This window comes from Sycon ciliatum, chromosome 13, assembly GCF_964019385.1.
Source record: "Sycon ciliatum chromosome 13, ocSycCili1.1, whole genome shotgun sequence".
NCBI lineage: Eukaryota > Metazoa > Porifera > Calcarea > Leucosolenida > Sycettidae > Sycon > Sycon ciliatum.
Genome location: NC_088655.1, coordinates 6337396 through 6360086, shown reverse-complemented (window position 1 = coordinate 6360086; position 22691 = coordinate 6337396). Strand labels below are relative to the sequence as shown.

Below are 22691 nucleotides of genomic sequence, written 5' to 3'. Positions count from 1 at the left end.
ACAACGCCGTGTACTGAGTGACCTGCATTGGTCTCACCAGGGGCTGGAACGCACCATGCGTCGTGCGCGCCAAGTTGTTTACTGGCCGAGGATGAGTGATGACATCACAGCCCTGATCCTTGCCTCCCCTGTCTGCCGTGAGCTCTAACGTTTGCAGCAGAAGGAGCCATTGATGCGCGAGCCACAGCCGACATTTCCATTGGAGTATTCCTGCGGAGATCTCTTCTCCTGCCAAGGCTGGCAGTTCCTGGTATATTCTGACCATCTGTCCGGCCGGCTGTGTGTAGCTCGAATTGGCCGTACCGCTACTTCCCATGACATCAGCTGTCACTTTGGCGCTGGTTCGCAGATGTTGTCATACCGCGCAAGATATTCACAGATGGAGGCCCGCAGTTTGCCTGTTCCCGTGTACGTGAGGTCTGCAAGCGTTGGGGTGTGGAACAGTGCTTTTCCACCCCACACTACCCTCAATCCAACGGCCACGCGGAATCAGCAGTGAAAGCAGTGAAAATGCGAAGACGACCGGGAATGGAGATCTGGATGTAGACTCCTTCCAACGCGGCCTGTTGGAGTGGCGCAATACTCCACGCTCCAATGGCAGCAGTCCCGCCCAAGTGTTGTTCGGCCAGTCTCTCCAGTCGTTCGTGCTCTCCGACCGTGCTAGTTTTGATCGGCACTGGATTGCATCTGATGACGCTGTGGACTCTGTAGACCCGAAACACCATTATGACAAATCGGCACGCTCTCTCCATTCTCTATGGATTGGCACCCACATTGATGTTCAGCACTACCAGACAAAGCTGTGGTCCATGTGTGGCGTCATTGTAGCAATTGGCAGTCAACCGCCCAATATTCGCGTCACTAATTTTTTCACGATTTCTTATAACCAGCGAGTTTGGGATGGCAAAAGTTCGCGAAGCACTGGGGCCACTTACATACACCCATTGTGAAGTTAGATTTCGCGATGGTTAATATTCGCGTTATGCTCTTCTCGCAAAAATAGTGAACATTAATCCGTCGCGAATATTAGGCAATTTACAGTACTTCGTCAAGATCCCTAGTGGCCGTGTCCTATGGCGTAATCGCCGCTTTCTCCGTCCGTATGTTCCCCCAGAGTTGACTTCGCTAGTCATATCCCTTCCCCAACTTCATCAGTACGTGTACCTACTGACGCCGCTACCCAGCCCGTCCGTCGTAGCACTCGTATTCGCAAGATGCCAGACCGTCTCACCATTACATCAATGCCTGGACATTTATATGTGTGACACTGTTTGTCTGTAGCATTTGGTCTCATCTTGCCATCATGCCTATGTAGACCCGGGTGCTCGAATGAGAGACGGGGTACCAAAACAGAAAAAGCCTGAAATTGTACCTAAACTTGTTCCGATTTCGTTTAGTTTTCCGAAATACCATCAACATACGGCCCGATAACGGTATGCAAAATTTCAGCGCTGCCCGGTAAACGGTTTTTGAAATACTCGCGACCCACTTTTTGCTGGGTCCTTGATTCGAGGATGTGGGTCTCCTGTACGGTGCTGCCAAAGACCTGCTGAATCTGCGGCTCCACTGACCATCTCGCTCTCAAAAACGAAGTAGTAAGTTACTACTCCCTGCCCTCAACTGCCATACCAAGCGTAGACGATGGCAGACCCGTGTGCTTGAATCGGAGACGATCTGACGAGTTTGCTGTTTCTGATTCGAGCACCCAATTCTCAATTAAATAATCCGAAGGAAATACGACAATTTTACTGCGTACAGTAGGCTGTGTTGTAGCGCACCCAGGTTCTGAATTCCTGCTGGGTGGGTCAAGCCAGACTCTCTTTCCTGTTCCATCGCCTCTCCAAAAGTATATTCTGACATTGTTGAGATTTACATATGAGAAATTTCACACCTGTCAAATCGTTTCTGATTCGAGCACCCGGGTCTATGTGATTTCATATTGTCTGCGTGTGGAATGCCAGCATCACCAGGGATTGCATGGAAAGACACGTGGGTTTCTTAGACCAGGGATGACGGTTGCTGCAAACAAGAACCCAACAGTGGTCCTTGGAAAGCATTTCGAAACCTCTTCCTCCAGAACTAAAAAAATTTCAAATGAAAAAGGCTGGGAAGTACTAGTACATACAGACTCAGTACATGAACATCGCGTCGGGACCGTGAAAACACAGGAAACGTGATCACGTCCTGAAGCAAACCATGCATGCTGGTTGCATGCCAAGTGTGCAGAGCGTGCATAGCATCCCCCGTCTCAACACCCCTCGCTTATTGTGCAAAGGGTCTATCCTGATGACGCTTCTTGGGCGTGGCGACTAGATGAGCCAAGACGAATCGTCGATTGATTCTCACGACGATTGCACATGAGACAACCTGCTGGTGAGGCGCTGGTATGCAGGGGTATTTCTGACGAATACGAGAAAACGTAGTTTAGGAGACTCCGGGTGAGACGATCCACTTGCGACATCAACTAATTACTTGTACGAGTACGTTCTCTCCACCATTTTCTGCCCTCAGCTGCCAGCCGAATTGCGCGGGGCGACACGCTCGATCTCCAACACGACTGGGGATTACTGCGAGCGGAAAATGCGCCTGGATCGGCAAGGCACGGGGCGGAACCTGAGAACAATCTGCCGGCATGCTGCTCGGCAAAATGTTCTGCGTGAAGATACTGGGACTGGAAAAATTGCCGGTTTGTTTGCCAGCCAAGTGAAAGAATCGAAAGCTGTAGCTAGCTGACAATGCCGGGAGAGCAAGAAACTTACAGGACAAACTGACGGAAAAGTTGAATGTTCCGTGTGACGATACGTATATACCGGGACTGGAAAACTGCAGATTTGTAAATTCAGACGTTTTCTCTGGTTAGATTGTCCAAACTTCGATTTTCAGTGCATCAACCATCTTGAAGATCGCCGCCATTATCACTCAGAGAGAAGACATCGCGCTCAGTATAGGAGGTGTTGTGCTCTTTGACCCTCCATAGTTCCTCTGAGAGAGTGTCTGGGAGATAGGTATATTTGTAGATTGCCGTGGCACTGTTTTCCTGGACGACATTCAGCCATTTCTACTGTCTTCTTCAACTTGATTTATTTCGAAAAAAATGTTCTTTTCCACGGTTTCTGCACTGGACGAGTTTGGGATCGAAAACCTCACCTGCGCAGATTGGCTGCACAGTTCACGCGCTGAGATTCCTACCTCCAGTCCTCGATGTTGCAGTTTGACGGGCGTACGAAGTTACAATGATCTAGGAGGTCGAGAATCGCCGCAGCCTTCCGGTTCCCACACCAGCCTGCTCTGCCCTGCCCGCCTCAATGCCTAAGGCACACTCCGTAGGTCAACTTGAGGATCCGACTTCTACATCCAGTGCCTCCGTGGCCCACGTAGCTCCGAGTCCGACTTCGAGCTCCACCGACCCGCTCATACTATTGTTGTTGAGCAAAATTTCGGACCAGCTAGCTGATCTACAGGTCCACTCCACACCTTCTGCTCCGTCGCCACGGGCGTATAGTGATGACACTCGAGCTCCACGCGGCCGTGGTCACCGCGTTTTTCATCGAAGCGCGTCCGTGTCGGGCCAAACTCGATTTCCTGGCGATAGTGCGGGTTCGAATCCTAGGTCCTAGGCATGTCTTTAAAAAAAAAAAAGCTTAGTTGGAACGCAAGTGTCTTTCCTTTTTTGCCTAGGTCATCAAGGTGGTAGACGGCGTCGTATTACCCTCGAATACAAAGAGAAAGTTTATTTATTTCGCTCAGGGCCTACGCTATGTTTTTGGCCTAGGTCATCATGCATGTTATTCGAACAGATGGAAACATTTTGCAATACAATGATGTAGCCGATCAGTTCGTTTTGGCATGGTTGGGCATTGTAGCCATCATGGTCGACGTAAAACACTATTTACATACACAAGCTCGGGGAGCAAAGGTCTCTCTGTCCCCCGAGCTGCCACATACCAACTAGATACAAAACTATGCACTTCACCCGAGCTGACTTGCATGCTTGGCTTTTTTCACGAACCCAGACAAAGGGATTGGTATAATTATTATAACGCATGTACGGATTCACTAGACTACACCCGCAAAAGAGATGAAGGGGAGAGCTGTTGTCGAAGAACTGCAAACGTTAAAGATGCCTGGCCCTATCTCGTACCTGTAACGTACCGTACCAGCAAAGACAGCCGGCCACAATATTCAAATAGTGCTTTCAAATGCAAGATCATGACGTGAAGCAACTTGGAAGAATGAGTATGTATGCGAAGTGTATCGGGGAATGCATGCAGGGCGATAGTGCATGTTCGAATCCTAGGTTATGTCTTGAAAAAAAAGGAGAAATGGAAAATTTATAACAACACTATGCTTTTTTTGCCTAGGTCATCAAGGTGGTACGCGGTGTCGTATTACCCTCGAATGCAAAGAGAAATTTTCTTTCTTTCACTCAGAGCCCTACGTTATGCTTTCTTGCCTAGCTCATCATGCATGTTCTATACAACCCAATAAATTCTGCAACTTTTTTCAAATGGGTCTAAGTAACCCGCCTCCTCCAACCCCCCCCCCCCCTGCCCGCCCCCCCCCCCCTCCCCAACCCCACAGGGTTGCTGACCTGCCTGAACCAGTTATGGAGCTTACACTGCGCAAAGGCTATAACCAAATTAATTGAAAACCAACCCATATCGCAGATGCCAAGTAGAAGGCATCAATTCCAAATGAATTCTTCATCGATATGCCAGTGCCGGTGTTGCCTTTATTAACTAAATGTGTGTGTGTGTTTGTATGTGTGTGTGTGTGTGTGTGTGTGTGTGTGTGTGTGTGTGTGTGTGTGTGTGTTTGTGTGTGTGTGTGTGTGTGTGTGTACGCTTGTGTGCATCTGTTCACATGCACATTCGCGCACAAGCGTGTATGTGTGTGTATGTGTATGTATGTATGTATGTGTATGTATATATGTGTATGTATGTATGTGTATGTGTATGTGTATTTGTGTGTGTGTTTGTGTGTCCATGGTTTGTATTCATTAACGATGCTACTTCCAGAATGGTGGTACACCATTACACCTTGCAGCATCCAAAGGTCATGTGTGCGTACTAGAATATCTACTTAATGCTGGACATTCATTGGAAGCGAAAGCTGCGGTAAGTCAGGATATCCCTGGTGCATTTTTGTTTGGGTGGGTGCAGAAAAGAAGGATTACTCTACTTTCACGATTAGATGACTCTCTTGAATAGTGCTCTATGTTGAATAGTGCTCTATGTTGAAGAGTACCTCAGTCTCTAAGAGCACATGGAAAAATATATAGCCCTCTATTGAATTGTGCCCCCCCCCCTCCCCGGGCTTGTAACTAAGCGCATGTGCACGTTTGGTGTTCCAGGACATGTGATAAGAAATCAGGGTCGTTCTGACGTAATGTGCTGACACTTCCCGGACATACCATTTTTCCACAGAAATCTTTGAAAGACAACCCGTTTTAAAATTCTCGACCCAACGATAAAAGACTCCGGGAAGCTTTTGAACGAACAAAATTAATTTTCTCTGCCAACCGCACACAAACATTGCACCTAACCACTTCACTCCTGCGCGTTCATCTTTGCATCTCTCACACTCCATGTTGAAAGGTCCTTGTCGCGCTCAGCAGTCCACTTGTCAAAATTGGTGGCACGCACAGCGCAGAGCTTCGTGCCATGAGGAGGGCCATCGTGGCCACCTTTTCTCTTCCCAATCTGTAAGGACTAGAACTGATGTCAGAAAATGCGAAATCGGCATTCTTGCACATACTTCTCCCACTATCAGTTAAATAACTACACTACTAATTTGTTGGTCGATTTTCAAAATCTTGAGCTTTCTGAAAGGCTCTATCCATAAGGAATACATTTCCTGTAGACATGACAAGAATCAACGTAAATGTACAGTGGGCAAAGCAAGCGTACGCGCAATGGTCATGTCAATTGCTAGCGAAATACTCATCGCAATGCAATTCCCTCAAATTTTATCGTAGAGCACTGAGATTTTGCAAAGACCTCTGGATGCCCGTAGCCTGATTTGGTCATAGCACCTGGCTGGCTAGGGACGTGCAAAAATGGGCAAATCCCCAGCTGAAGTGCATTTTACAAGCTCATAATACAGCTTGAGATATAGCCCGACTCCAGGACCTTGGGTCGCGTTCGGGTTTCTTCAAGGCGACAGCTGAGAGTTTTCTATTGCTGATAGATCGCTCGAGGAGGTCAAGTATTCGCGAAGTTAAGGAAGTTTGGGAGTCGTTTTTTAGTCTCCGATCAATCGGACACTATGTCTGTCGCAGGGATATTTCGGCTAGACAACGACCGAAAAGGGTCGGAAAATGTCCAATGTCCGACTGTTATTTCAAGGACTGATGTTCTTTTGGTAATGTTCTTGTCTATGTCATTGAACTGGTGGTTTCGGGATCAAAATCGCAGTTCTTGTTGCCATCTCTGTTGAGTCTGGATAGTTTACAGTAATTTTACCTTCTACCAACCCGTCTCCTCAAAGAAGCAGCACCAGAAACTTCAGAATCCCTGGCTGCCCTCCTGAACTTGACCTTTTGCACCCGGAGAAATTCCCCAAGACTGGAAAGATGCCACGATCTCCCCCAGGAGACCTCTCCTAGCCAACAAACTACCGGCCCATCTCCCTGCTCAGCATAACCTAAAAAAACAAGAAAAAATTGTTCACTCGCGCCTCTACAAACACATCTCACCGCACTTACCTTCTAACCAATCCGGATTCAGGGAGAAAGACACGGAGCTGCAACTTGCTCGACTGGTGCATGACATTTCGGAGGCTCGTGTCTCGGGAAATCAAATTAAAGCTTGCTTTTTTGACCTGAGCAAAGTCTTTGACAGAGTATGGCATCAGGGCCTCATGGCCAAACTCAAGCACTACGGTATCCAGGAAGCAGCACTGCGATGCTTCTCAGCGTACTTGATTGGGCGTAAGCAGCGAGCGCGAGTTGAAAGCACAACATCAGCCTTCCTCCCCATCCCGGCCGGAGTGCCTCAGGGCTCAGTCCTGGGACCACTGCTGTTTCTGGTGTACACCATCAACCTGCCTGCCGCTTGTGAGAACGCCAGCGCCAAGTCCGGCCAATTTGCTGAAAACACAGCCCTCGTCTGCTCCAGCGGCTCTGCGTCACACTGCCAACTGCAACTGCAGAGCAGCGTGTCAGCCGCCGCTGGATGGTTGAAGCGCTGGCACCTCCTTATCAACACTGTAAAAACGATAGTCTTCACCTTCTACAACGGAAATCGCCCCCCTCGCTATCTCCCACACATAGAGCGCAACAATGCACATTTTATAAATGTCCTGCAACATCGCCACCTCGGCATCATCTATCAGCACGACCTAAAATGGTCAGCCCACCTTGACTTTGTGCTGAAGAAAGCCGTAAAATATTTTAATATTCTCTTTGGGCTCAGATCAACTCTACACTCTAAATCTCTCTCTCTCTCATTTACAAAACATAATATCCTGCCTATAATTTATTATGCATGCATTGCTGTCAGCCCACTCTCAATCACAGCCCTTGACCGTCTTGAGCGAATCCAGCGCAAGGCGGCCAGAATTTGCCTCCGTCTCCCCCTCTACACTGGTCTGAATCATTCATCATTGCTCCATCGGCTCAAATGGCCGACAATGTTCTCTCGCCGCAAAGTGAAGCTCACCCTTTTTGCACACTCCATAGAATACGAATATGCCCCACAACACATACACATGCTCAACACCCCTGCTCAAGTTACGGCCCAGTATAGCCTTCGACACGCACGCACTTGGCACCTCCCACCCACCAGAACCGATCGCTGTAAAGACTCCCCACTGTACAAGTCCCTAGAATACTACAATGCCCTCCTGCTTGCATTCGTGACGTCTCCTCTCGACCTGCTTTCAAACAAGAAATCTGCTCACTGCTAATTAACTCATTCTGGTCCTGCAGCGCTCACCCTCTCCCATGCTTGTAAAATTCAAAGTGATGTAAATCACTTTCCGACTGCATAACCCACAGCCCCACCCACAGTATCTCACCTTCTCATAAACGTATCCCTTATTGGCGATGGTGCCATCGTGAGAATAAAGAATTCTAAAAAATGGGTACTGTTAAGCACACTGAACTTGGTCTGATGTGCAAGTATAGTAGAACACTGGTGTTATGTTATGACGTAATGTAGTACAACTTTAGCTCTTCTGTGTATGCACTCACGCATTTCTTTGAGAGTTTTCTCTGTCATTTACAGATTTCATCTTGTCAGTTTTTCTTCTTCGTGTATTCCAACCAATACACTACTTGTCTCTTGTCTACCAAACCTAACATGGCGCAGTGAACTACTAGTAACCTGAGTACGGAATATTTGACAGTCTGTAATTGTCCGTGAATTCTGTAGCCTTGTATTTTCAAACGATCGATCGTGTAGCATAGGTTTCTTGTAGTTGTAGAATTTGTAGCGGCCGAGGCTTGCGAGACTCGCCTCACCATACTGGTTGAAAATGCAACGCGCGACAACCAGGGACCGCGCAGCACCTCGACATCTGACAATCAGAAACCAATTTCTGTCGAGCGACCAGTGTTGCTCAGTGTAATGTTCCTGAGTGAACATCAAGTTAGTTCCCGCACTCCATAGATCAACTTCTCTCCACAAGTCCCAGACAACAACTAAAGTTTATTTACATAGAACAAGGAAAGATAAAGATGCACAACCAGGATCCATATATGTACACAGTACGGGAATGCATATGGGTAACCGATCCCGGAACGGATCGGGTACAACAACGGGACCACAACATCTCCCTTTTTATGTTCGAAGAGAGAGAGGTTACAGAGGTAACAGCTCGAAGAATATTTAGTCATATACATACAGAGGAGATAGGGTAGAGACACACAAATACTACATGCAGTTCACGATCATCAGCGTCAGCGACTGGAGTGATCATAGCATGAGCAATGACTAATGCGTTTACAGGTCGAGTCTGTTCAGCGACCGGGATGGACGTGCTGATCGGCGCAAGGTAGGCTGGAACTCGACATCAGCGGATGGAGGTTCTGCAGGTGTAGTGACATTCAACTGCGGTGTTGGTGTTGGTTGCACATCAGGTAGCAACTTGACGTGGCGACGGTTGCGGCGGTACTCGGACAGGTTGTCGGTCGTGACAATATAGGATCTGTCGGAGACGCGGTCTGCAATCACGGCTTCGGAAGCGAGATCTTGCACCCAGACTCGGTCGCCTTGGGTCAATGGTGGCAGAGATTGTGCTCGGTGTGACGAGTCGTACGTCTCACTCTGTCGGTCTTTCTGCCTCACCTCGAACTTCCTTAGCTTGGCGAGATCAGGCCAACTTGGAGCGAGGGATTCCGCTGTACATGGGAGGTGTGTGCGTAGACGACGACCAAACAGGAGCTCGGCTGGCGAGTAGCCGTTTGCGAGGGGTGTTGACCTGTAACTGAGCAGGGCATCGTTGAGGCTGTTGTTGGTCTTCAGGAGACGCTTGAATGTTTGAACTGCTCGCTCAGCTTCACCGTTGCTCTGTGGGTAGTGCGGGCTACTGGTGCGGTGGGTGAGCTGCATTTGGGCTGTGAATGCGGCGAATTCAGCACTTGCGAACTGTGGACCGTTGTCCGACACAAGAGCTTGAGGGATGCCATGGATGGCGAACAGCTCGTGGAGTTCCTTGATGACGGCTCCAGAGGTAGTCTTCCGTAGCGAGATGGCGTGAATGTACCTGGAGAAGTAGTCGACAGCAATGAGGTACTCCTGACCGTCATGTTGGCAGAGGTCGACTCCTATTCTCTCCCATGGCAAAGAGGGAAACGCAGTTGGAGACAGAGGCTCTGGCGGCTGAAAACGATGCTGGTGCAGGTCAGGCAGTTCTGCACGCATTCTGAAATGGCACGTGTGATACCTGGCCACCAGACGGAGGACTTTGCACGGGCCAGGCACTTGGTTATGCCTTGGTGGCCGTCATGCAAAGTGGCAAGTGTAGCTTTGCGCTCGGATGCCGGGACTACGATCCGAAATCCGTGGTACAGCAGACCGTCGTGAACTGAGAGCGAGCCACGTTCGTTGCGGTAGGCTTCCAGGTCTGCGTTGACCTTGGTCGGCCAGCCATGGAGGGTATGCTGGATTACTTGTTGCAGGACTGGATCGTCAGCAGTGGCTGTAACGAGAGCGTGTTGCTTGGTAGGACTGCATAGAGACGACAGGACAGCGGCGATGGTGGCTTCCGAGTCACTGTGTAGGTCGGATTCGGTTGCTGGCGTGTCAGGAAGAGGAGCTCTGGACAGCGTGTCGGCGAGAACCATGTTCTTGCCAGGCACGTACTCCGCCTGTACATCATAGCGCATGAGTCTGATCAGTAGACGTTGGCAGCGTAGAGGTACTCGGTCGAGGTCACGCGTGTTCATTAGTGGGACCAGCGGCTTGTGGTCCGTTTGAATGGTAAATCGGGGCGCTCCGTAGAGGTATTGATGGAAGTGTTCACATCCCCAGACCGAGGCGAGGAGCTCTTTCTCGTTCTGGGCATACCGTTTCTCTGCTGCTGTCATGGTGCGTGAGGCGTACGCGACCGGCTTCCACTCATTGTCGTGGAACTGTAGCAGTGCAGCACCCAATCCATAGCTGCTCGCATCAGCCGTGACGATGGTCGGGGCAGACGGGTCATAGTACGCGAGACACGGGGCTGAGGCAGCTAGGCATTTGAGCTCTGTGAAAACTAGCTCATGTGCTTTGGTCCATTGCCACGTCGCGTCGCACCGGAGTAGCTCGAGCAGTGGGGCGGCTACGGTCGACAATGACGGCAGAAACTTGGAGAGGTACGTGAAGAGTCCGAGTGCACGACGGAGCTCTTCCACATCAGCTGGTGCTGCGGGGCGCTCAATGGCATCCAGCTTAGCTGGGTCAGGGTGGACACCCTTGTCGCTGATCCGATGGCCCAGGTACTTTAGGGACGTGCATCTGAACTTAGACTTGTTCGGATTCAGTGTCAGACCGGCATCGCGGAGTCGGTTCTCGACGGCGAGCAGAGCAGCATCATGCTCAGCCATCGATGAAGCATAGACGATGATGTCGTCTATGAACACTGCTACGTTGGGAATATCGCTGAGTAGACCTTGTAGCCGGCGCTGGAATATCTCAGGCGCGCTCGTTATGCCGAAGGGAAGGCGCTCGAACTTGAAGCGGCCATAGGGAGTGATAAACGTCGTCAGCAACGACGCTTCCTCGGAGAGTGGGATCTGCCAGAAGCCAGACGTGGTGTCCAGCGTAGAGAATATGGTAGAACCGTTGAGTTGTGCGAGCGTGTCGTCCACGGTCGGTAACGGGTAGTGCTCTCTTTTGACGCTGGCATTCAGGCGCTTGAGGTCTACGCATACACGCACGTTGCCGTTCGGCTTGAGGACCGACACGAGGGGTGAACACCAGTCAGTCGGCTGCTCGACTTTTGTGATGACACCTGCTTTTTCCATACGCTCCAGCTCGGTGCGAACCTTGAGGCAAATGTGTATTGGAATGCGTCGAGCATTTACACAGTTGTATGGTTTGCAGTCTGGCTTCAACTCAATCTCGACTGGCTTGCCTAGCATGCATCCGATTTTCGGCTGGGCATCTGAAGAGCCAACATGAAGACGTTGTACTAGGCCCATCTGTTCAGATGTCTGCCTGCTCAACAAGTTGACACCACCGGTGGCAATGACCAGGATAGTGACTGGGTACTGTACATCACGGAGCACAGCACAAGTGTGGAACTCACCCTGTATCGTGAGCTGGTTCCCATCAGGCCCAATCATACGTGTCTGGCACGGACTGAGTACTGGCGGTGCAGATAAACCGTTGTAGCTAGCCTGCGTCATAATGTTGAGATCAGCTCCAGTGTCGATTTTGAAATCGAGGTGTGAGCCGCACAGATCCAGTCGTACTATCCACGGCTCGTCAGCGGTGTGGGTAGAAGCAGCTCCAAGGAAATTTTCGCCGACGGGGTCCGACTGCAAGTCAAACTCAGCTACATGCACATAATCGTTGTGTGCTGCACTGGCGGAGGCAGACCGGCAGACGCTGGCGAAGTGTCCAGACTTACGACACTTGTTACAAGACTTGTCCTTGGCAGGGCTTTCGTCACGGTTCGATTTGTGGTCTTTGGAGGAGCCACACCACGAGCACTTCTTACCGTTGCTCGAGTCTCGTTGGGACTTGACCTGTGGTCGCTTTCCCGTCGATCCGTAACTTGCGTAAGCAGGGGACTTGCCGTGTTTCCGTTGCGGTGAGGTAGCTGCAGCAGCTTGGCTCACCCGGGGCGTTTGCTGGGCGACCTCGGCGTTTACGGACTCCGTTTTGCGTGCCAAGCTCACGGCAGTCTCGAGTGTCAGCTGAGCGTGATCCTCGAGCTGTAGCTTCTTCGAAACTTCTCGGTTCGTCATATGGGCCACCAACCTGTCGCGGATACGCTCATCTGACTTGTCAAACGCGCAATATTTGGCTGCGGCACGGAGACGACGCACATACTCTTCCACGGATTCACCTGGGTTCTGGACACACCTTTCAAACAATGTCCGTTGGGGGATTACGTTTACACCCGGGCGAAAATACTTGTCAAAGGCCTCCAGTACCTTGTCGAGTTTCTTCTTATCATCCGCGGACAGAGATAGAGACTCAAAGATAGGATCGGCTTCGGCTCCCATGGAGTAAACTAAAGTGTCTACTTGGCGTTGCCCGTCCGCCTCGTCCAATTTGGACAAAGAACTAAAGCGTTCAAAACGGGTCTTCCAGATTGGCCATGCTTCTGGGGTGGAGAAATCGAACGGGGCAGGTACAGGAAATTTGGCAGACGACATGACTAACTGCTACTTCTGACACCATGTAATGTTCCTGAGTGAACATCAAGTTAGTTCCCGCACTCCATAGATCAACTTCACTCCACAAGTCCCAGACAACAACTAAAGTTTATTTACATAGAACAAGGAAAGATAAAGATGCACAACCAGGATCCATATATGTACACAGTACGGGAATGCATATGGGTAACCGATCCCGGAACGGATCGGGTACAACAACGGGACCACAACACTCAGCACTGCAACCATGGCCAATTTCAAGGCATGGGAGGAGGTTTGGAACGACTATGCTGTGTCTCAGCAGCTCACCAGCCAAAGTCATGAGACTCGGGTGTCAGCTCTTCGTCAGGCGTTTGATGCGGGCATTTGTTGTTTCAAGCTCGAAGATGTGATTGTCGTCTCCCACAATGCCGATGCTCCGGAGATCATCAAAAGCGTATATCGGACGGCAGCGGAACCCACTCCTTGATCAGATTGCTTTTTACAACAGGAAGCAGCAGCGGAAGGAGTCGTTTGACTCATTCTTCACAGCGATGAGAGAACTGTTTGCGCAGTTCGATTTCCCTGACATGGAGCTGTGTAGCACACGTACACCTCAGTTGTGTAGTACTTGCCCCCAGAGCCTCCGCAAGGTGACGGACGACATGATGAGGGACCACATCGTACTTGGAATAGCCAACAATGCACATGCCATAAGCTCCTGGCAGCTCCATCCCTCACCCTGGAAACCGCGGCAAAGATTTGCAGGCCTGAGGAAGCCGCACAGCAGACCAGAGACGGCATGGTACCTGCATAAGTAATTGCCGTGAAAAGGTTCTCGTACCAACGCTGCAAATCCGCTTTGGCGAGTATGCCGAAATCTGCTCCAGCCGACAAGCCAGCGAAGTGCCCGCAGTGCGGACAATCTCAGCACACCAAGTCAATGTGTCCTGCCAAGGGCAAAGAGTGGCTCGGATGTTGATGCTATTGGTGCTAGTCATCTCCGTAGACCTGGTGTTAGTGAAAGTAAGCAGTCATGCACATGCAAGAACAATGTCATTATGGTTGGTGTTGTTGTGAACTACCCCGTCTACACTGGCAAACATGCAACACTCACAGCCCACTCGACATTGGACTAGTTACTTGCTTTTGCACAAGAAGGACTAAAACTAAAAGAGCAAGAGAAAAAGGATAAAGGCTTGTGCACCAAGATGCCACGGACAAAATGGCGACCTACGTCATCGTGTGCACGCACAACAGTACTGGAAAATGGAAAACTGTCACGAACACAGTGCGAATTAATAATACAAAGCTCAAGAATAATTGACACGTAGTGATCAACCGCAAATATGTTTGTTATCAAGAAAGGAATAGAGAGAGAGAAAGAGAGAGAGAGATGAGATGGCGTAGACAGTTACTTGGCCAATCTATTACACCTCTCCCTCCAGACGTCACTAATCAGGAACACTATCACATTGGGCGTCGACGGATAGCTTAATGCATGGAGATCATAGGGTGGGACCAAGTCAATGTCTCCACCATCAAATTCTAGGGCGACGGCTTCACTATCACTAGCGTCACTATCACTGTCACTCTTGGCAGGACTCGGCGAAGCGCTGTGGACATCAGTAGTAATGTAAGGCAATTCAAGTCACCCCTCCCTTTACATCCTCAGTGTTCGGTAATACAGGAGCTCAGTCTAGCTTCAGCAGTCAATGTTGACCACTGTCTCTGCGCCATTGACATGGCTGATCACAACAATTGATGGTGATACACTCTTCTCCACTTTCCAGCCAGGCTCAAATGGCGGGAGCAGCTTCTGGTGGCACCCGGGGCGTACAAACAGTGCTGTATCACCGAGAATGTAGGTTGACTGTTTGCTGCTGCGTGCTTGTGGAGGGCTCGATGCAGACAACTCTCTCTCTCCACAACATCGCGTACATGGCCAGCCGATCCACTCAGCTTGTTAACCCACTCGCTCACCACAGGGGCGCCCAGGCACGCTTCCAGAACTAATGACCGGGGCTTCTAGGCTCACATTGCACGCATAGGCGACACTGTTGTCGAAGAATACGACCGGGAACAGTAGTAGAACAGCAGGAGGTCGAGCTCCCTCCTCCAGTCCGATACTTTATCTAGTACTTTCCTCATCAGCGTGATGAGAGTCCGATTCATGCGCTCCACGCCGCCTTGCAACTGTGGGTGATGAATTGCTCCCGTCTTCACACGCACACCGAATTGTGTGAGGAGGGCCTGGACAAGAGTATTCTGGAACTCAGTCCCGTTGTCCATTCTAGTCTTGTCGGGCGGTCCCCACCTGCAGCAGATACTAGTCATGCAGCGCTCCTGCAAGACTAGCAGCAACGTGTCGCGTAGTGGCTTTACATCGAACCGCTTGCTAAATACATCAGCTTACACGAGTGCACAGTGGTATTGTCAGCTGCGGTCTGCGCCAACTCTAGTGTGTCAACTTGCAGCACACTCGAAGGGCGACTGAAGATATCTGGTTCAGTAAGTGGCACCGTCGCTCCACTGCGTCCATTTGCTGCACAGCACGCTTGCCAGTCACGGCAATATTCTTGGCAGCGTAAGTTCATACCTGGGAGGTAGCAGATGCCGCGCAACATTTCGTACCTCACTGTCTAGCTACCGTGCTCGGACATCTGATGCGCTTCTTCCACTACACGTGGTATCAGGGATTCTGGGATGATCGACATGGTCACATTCCCGACCGCTGGGAGCTTGAAGCTGCGAGATAACTCTCCATCATCCATAACAAGCTGGTCTCTGATCCTGTTGAATGGTTTTACCTCGACTCGTTTGCTTAGCTCGACGGCCGACAGTACAGGCATCAGCTGGGGAGATGCTCTCTGGACATGATGTACCTTATCGCGCGTGATGGCTTGTCCTGTTGCATCGTCAACTGCGCTAGCGTTGGGTGCAGTTTAGTCGTCTGGTCTCCATCAGGTCAGTTGCCACTTGTAAAATGATGTTCAATGAGCACCTAATGCAGGCCTACTACGCGAACACGGCATACATTCTCGGCAACTTCACAAAGCAATCCAAATACAGCCTTGGAGTCGGTAATGAGCTGCATTGATTCCATGCCCCACTCAACAGCCAGTGACAGGCCACGCATTGCCACATCGAGTTCTTCGACATTGATGCATTTCCTGTCGTCGCCATCACATAGCCACTTGCCATCCTCAATGATGTCTCCATTGCGTTTCAGCACAACGCCAGTTGCCAGGTCAGACACGTCGCAGTAGACTGCCCAGTTGCCGTCAGACGTTGATGGCACACGCCAAACTCCACGCGCAGTGTCACCACATGCCATATGCTCAACTACTTCCTTGGCACACCGTACATTGCCTTACAGAACTGGATCGTCCTTCCCAGTAGTTGTGCTTGCCATATGCTTCAAGTACGAACAAACGGGTTGGGGCCAGGCGCATACTGGGTAGTGACTGGTCCACTGGAAGGCGCTTTGCTTTGTCAGGGGAAGCTCAAATTTAAGATGTATGCCATCTCGCCTCAACCATCTGGCACTGGTAGCAGATGTCGACAGCTGCAATGCAAAGACTCGTGCAGTAGACAGTAGCTCTGGTGGCTTTGTCGGCAGGCTGTAGCGCGCCAGTTCAGCAGCTACTGCTTCTCGTGTCGATGCTGGCATCAGCACATCATCAACATATTTGTCCACCTCAGGCCAAGGCCGTGTAACATAACTTTCTGGGCAATTGCTAGCCCAAGGCACACTCGCGTCATCACGGACAGCTTGTAACGACTACCTGGTAGCGTTGAAAAGCAGGATCGACGTGCACTTGCAGGTAAGCCTCGTGTATGTCAACGAGCTCATACCGCTCTCCGACTTTCTGCCATTAACGAATCTTCTCCGAACATGCGGGCGCATCCTTACCGGGCCTGGACTGGATCAGGTTATTCAAGCCATGGTAGTCTAAGCACGGACGTACTGGAGTGCTAGCCTTGTGTGTCTGGCTCTTCGTCATTAGTGGAATGAAGTTTCCAATGCATCCGTGGGTGGCCTCATCAAGCTCTACTAGCCAAACCCTCTCTACCCACGAGTCCACTTCTGCACAGGGTTGAGCCTGTGGACCATCGAACAGATCTCTGCGTTCGTACTGGCAAATGACTGAGCCGATCGGCCATGTTGGCGCTTGTCCGTCGGTCCTTCCAGCGCCACTGCTCCGTGTCTTTATCCCATCGGATTAGACCGTTGTCGGCTTCCAGCATTACCCCTATATCATCCTTCGTCACGGTCACATGACATAAGGGGTGTTCACCGGCACACACGGTTGTTGCTGTGATGCCAGAAGTTGCTGTGCCCGGGCCAAACTTAGCAGGGTTTAACTCACCTGCTTCGTCATAGCCTATGCTGACACCTCCGATGCCAGCAATTAGGTCTGCGCAGAGATGTACGTATGCGCCAACAGCAGCGAGTGATCCGACAACACTTGCTTTCACATGCACGCGTGGAAGAGAAACAGGTCCATCTAGACGTTGAAGCTGGAGGTCTGTTTCAACTAGGATCTCAACAGGGTTGCCATCCAGGGCCACCTGTCGGTCGATTCCGTATGAAATTTTGGTGTGCTCGATAGATTTGCACTGTAGTCGTAATAAATTGAGGAGCAAGAAAAGTGTTGTATGAATGCCAAAGGAAAAGAGCCAAGAGAAAGAGAAAGAGAGAGAGAAGGAAAAAGCAATAAGGAGAGACAGATGTGTTGATGGAAATTCATAGATACGGTACAGTCCGCACAGGGACGTATATGAGCAGGTACACTGAACCTGGGAGACGTATACAAATACGGGGGTGCATAAATAAACTCTACCGTACGGGAAATGTGCACAAGGTGATCTGAGGTCATGGAAACTGTTGTGTCATGTACGGACCTAACATGTAAGGGTTGTACATAGCCAACCACATAGAACAGAATTATTCAATGTGCGGGCTAGCAATAGCATGAAGCCAGAGAGAGTTACATGGTACCGATCAATCTCTGCGGTGGCTGGATGTTGTTGCGAGCACGGAGAGTTGGCTGTGACGTAGACGCAGGCTGTTGATGCGGGACTAGCGCGGCCGGTGGTACTGCTGGCACCGGTCCGGGAGGAGTCACTGGCAGAACCAACTTCACAGAAGACCGGATGAGGTGGCGATGTTGTAACTGAAACCTCTGCACTTGTGAATGGGGGACCATTGTCCGAAACAAACACATCTGGATTGCCGTGACGCGCAAACATGGACTTCAGTTGCGTGATGAGAGAAGCTGCAGAAGTACGGGACATCTGAGCAAGCTCGATCCATCGGGAGTAGTAGTCAACGACAACTAGGTACTGAGAGCCTTGGAACTGCATGAAATCGGCAGCGACTTCCTGCCACGGGAACTCAGGAAGACGTGAGGACAGCAGGGGCTCCATTGGCATTGGCTTGTCACGAGCGCAGGCTTGGCAATTGGACACGATATCAGCCAACTGGGCGCTTAGACATGGCCACCAAACTGACTGGCGAGCCCTTTCGCGGGTCTTCGTGATGCCGAGGTGACCAGCATGGAGCTGCTGGAGGACTTCTGGACGGAGCTGGTCTGGGATGACGATTCTGGAACCGTACAGCAGCAGGCCATCTGTGATACAGAATGACTGCCGGGATGCGTAGTAGGGCTTAACGGACACTGGAGCAGACTGTAAGCTTGGCCAACCGGACAGAGTGTACTGCACAAGATGTTGACACACTGGGTCTTGAGCCTGCTGGTGTTGAATCTCACTCAGTCTTGCATCGGACGCAGGGAGATGAGAAACCACACTGTCGAGAAAAGCTTCTGCGTCGTCGAGGAGGCGGACGTCATCAGCGGACAGAGGACGCGACGCAGGTGACCTAGATAAGGCATCAGCAACGATTAGATCTTTGCCAGGGATGTGTACGATGTCGAAATCAAATCGCATCAGGTTGAGCCGGAACCGAAGTACACGTGGAGGGATAGAGTCGAGAGCACTGGTGCTGAACAGGGGCACCAGAGGCTTGTGATCTGTTTCCAGCGTGAATCTCTTACCGATGAGGTAATCAGAGAATCGGTTGCAAGCCCAGGTGAGGCCAAGAGCTTCCTTTTCTATTTGAGCATAGCGACGCTCTGCCGGCAGTAGTGCACGAGACTGGTACGATACGGGTTTCCAATCGCCGGACGGCTGTTGCTGCTTGATAACGGCACCGAGACCATAGCTCGAGGCGTCTGCAGAGACAATAGTTGGGTACTCGGGAGAGTACAGAGCAAGAACAGGCGTACACGACAGAAGAGCCTTAATCTCTTCAAATGCCGATTGCTGAGTGGATCCCCAGGACCAAGCATTGCCTTTCTTGAGAAGGTCGCGGATCGGCTGTGAGACGGAAGCAAGTGAGGGAGAGAACTTGCCAAGCTGGTTGACGAGGCCGAGAAAGCTTCTCACATCCGAGACATCCTGGCATGGCGTGAAGTCTTGAATGCCCTGCACCTTCTGAGGATCAGAGTGGATGCCGTCTTGGTCGATGATATGACCCAAGAACTTGGCAGAAGTGACTTTGAAGAGACACTTGTCCGGGTTGAGTGTGACACCGTTGTCGCTGAGCCGTTGTAGCACCTGGTGCAGCCGGTTATCATGTTCCTCTTCAGTGCTACCGAACACTAGAGCGTCGTCCATCTGACATGCGGTACCGACCACACCGTTCATGATCCGAGCCATTCGTTTCTGAAAATGCTCGGGAGCCAAACAAATACCGAATGGTAGACGTGTGAACATGAAACGCCCAAACGGGGTGATAAACGTGATCAACTTCTGGGATTCCTTGGCCAAGGGCACTTGGTAAAACCCAGAGTTGGCGTCAAGCTTTGTGAAATACTTGGCACCGCCCAACTGACCCAGCGTGTGGTCTACCGCCGGCAAGACGAACTACTCACGACGAACGTGTTGGTTGAGACGTGTGTAGTCAACGCACAGACGGACTGCCTCCCCTCCAGGTTTGGCGACAACAACAAGGCCAGCACACCAATCAGTTGGTTCGTCGACAGGGACGACGACGCCTTGCTTTTCCATTTTTTCAAGCTCCGCTTTAACAATCGGCATAAGCGGTATTGCCACATTGTCGCGCGGGCAGGACAGAGCAAATGGCTTGGCGCCTTCTTCGAGGCGTATGCAGTGAGGCTCTCCAGCGAACCTGCCGAGAGGTTTGAACAAATCGGGGTATGCAGCTCGTGCTGTCGGGGTGTCGCGAATACCGCTCGATACTTCAGAGATGTCAGCCTTGACGTCCAGGAGGTCCAAGGCGACTATTGCAGGGCGTCCTAGGAGGGCCTGCTTGAGGTTGTTGGCAACGAAAATCTCTTGGCGAGACGACTTGCCCGCATGTGTTACCATTGCGTCGAACACGCCAGCTACGTCGAGGACGCTTGAGTTAGCAGACATCAGGGTACGACGACTGGGTCGCAGGGCCTGCGCATCTAACAGGCGGAATACACTTGCTGGAATTACAGAGACATCGGCTCCGGTGTCGATCTTCATCATGACTGGGGAGTTGTTGACTTCCACCGACACAGACCAAGGGTCACGTCCGGCATCGACGCTGCCGAGAAACATGCCAGGGGCATGCGCATCTGGCGGTACAGTATGTACAGCGTCACAGGATCGTTGCTTCTTCTGGCACACAGTAGCAAAGTGCCCTTGTTTCTTACAGAAATTACACTCAGCTGATCGAGCTGGGCAAACTGCACAATCATGGTCTTCCTTCCCACAGAATTGAAAACTCTAGCTGTAGCTTCATGTGTCCTCGCAACTTCCAGCCCTTCGTCCAGAGACGACAACTGGTCGCCCTTCTCCAACAGCTTCTCCTGTACCGTTTTATGTCGGGTGCCGACAATCAGCTGCTCTAGCAAACGGGTGTTGATTTCACCGGCATCGGCAAATTTGCACTCCACTGCCAAGTTCCGAAAGCGACAGAGAAAATCGTCAGTGGTTTCCCCCACATTTTGCCGTTGCTGTTGAAGCTGGAAACGGGCCAGCCACGCGTTTACTTTCGGCTGCAGGTGGGCCTGAAAACGGGAAAGTAATTCGTCCACTTTGAAGCGGTCAGCTTCGTCTGCAAATGTCCAGGAATTGTAGATGTCCACACCAGGTCGGCCTATCCAAAGGAGGATATACGAGCATTGCTCTTTCGCCGACTTCGCTGAGTACGGACCTCCGAAAATCAATTCACAATACTGCCTAAACGAGGCGAATTCCTCTGGGAGGTTGTCTGACTCCCATCTCATGGATGGAATAGAAAATCCAGCCATCGTTTATATCAGCAGCCCAATTCTGACACCATGTAGTATTATTCACAATATGGACAAGGAGACATGGACGAGTAAACTAATGAGGAGCAAGAAATGCACAACCAGTAGGTAAGTGAAAAACCAGAGAAGTCCCGAGCAAGTGAAGCACATCAAAGTTCTGGCCTACGGGAAACGGCCTGTGTGACGTACATACAGCATGCAACGCATACAGCCATAAGTGTACAGTAGTGTACGCATAATAGAGTCCAGATATTACAACAGTCAGGAATGGTAACAGGCCAGTCATGGATTACGTAGCGCATCACACTGGATAACACGGAAGCCTTGGCTAGGTTGGCGAGAACGGATGGACTCGTGGGATCTTCGGCAGTAGTTGATAAAACCATGCCTGATGCTGGTGCTCGTGAAAGCGTGTCAGCCATCACCAGATCCTTGCCGGGAACGTGTATGGCATGAACTTCGTCCCGGAGGAAGCCGAGCAACATTCGTTGGCATCAGATGCGAACCTTGTCCAGGTCTCTGGTGTTGATCAGCGGTACTAGCGGCTTGTGGTCCGTCTGCACGATGAACCTGGGAGCGCCGAAGAGGTACTGGTCTAACCTTTCGCTCGTCCACACCACTGCGAGGCATTCCTTTTCTATCTGTGCGTAGCCTTGTTCCGTCTTGGTCAGTGAAAGGGAGGCGTAGGCCACTCGGCGCCAGTCGCCATTGTGCTTCTGCAGAAGAACACCACCAATGCCATAGCTGCTGGCTTCTGCACTGACCATGATGGGATGCTTGGGGTTATAGTGCACTAAGCACGGGGCTGAAACGGAGAGCTCTTTCAGCCGAATTCGTCCTGCTGTGGGGAGTCCAAGAACCATTCAGTGTCGGTGTGCGGGAGCTGACGTAGGGGCGCTGAGATCGTAGCCAATTCTGGGATGAATCTGGCGACGTATGTAAACAGACCCAAGGCACGGTGGAGCTCAGGAACATTCATAGGCTCCTTGAGGTCTTCAATGGCAGAAACTTTGCTGGGGTCGGTGTTGCGGCCCTCTGGCCGTGGTAGACAAGATTTCCTTCCAACCGTTACTTGTTCTTGTTCTTTACCAAGTGAAAAAAAACTGAATCTGCAAGAGTCCTGAAAAGCAAAGATCGACACGTGTACATGTAGCCTCAAGCAGAAAAGCTGGCAGCGCAAAAGGAAACATGAAGCCAAAAGAGATGCCTAGCTCTGGCGTACATCGTTGAGGTCACTGCGCATCCGGTGCACTGCGCTCCAAAGATGCAGGCACGGCGCCCTAAGAAGCGACGACATCCATAAACTGCATCGCATCATGCAGATAGAGCGATAGTGTACCGAAACTAGTATGAAATACAAACAAAAACAAAATAACTGAGAGAAGCGAAAATAAAGAAATCAAAGAGGAGAAGAGAAAGAGAAGAGAAAAGGAATATAATTCTTATTACTTAGAGCTAGACAGATATTGTCAAGGAGACATTCAGATACACAATAGAATCGACTCGACTGCATGTAGAGTAGCTGCCTGTAACTGCAGCAGAGTGGAGCACGCAGGTACGTGATCAACCACGGGAAAAGTGAAAGGTGA

General features: G+C 50.7%; 1 protein-coding gene across 1 annotated transcript; it reads right to left on the bottom strand.

Moving 5' to 3' along the window:
- Positions 1-8945: 8945 nt before the first annotated feature.
- Positions 8946-12811, bottom strand: LOC135829106 (uncharacterized protein K02A2.6-like). Its single transcript, XM_065341513.1, has 2 exons — positions 9889-12811; positions 8946-9769 (listed from the first exon to the last, which is right to left on the bottom strand). Exons 1-2 carry the CDS (start codon positions 12809-12811, stop codon positions 8946-8948), a joined length of 3747 nt encoding a protein of 1248 aa, XP_065197585.1.
- Between the last annotated feature and the right edge of the window lie 9880 nt (positions 12812-22691).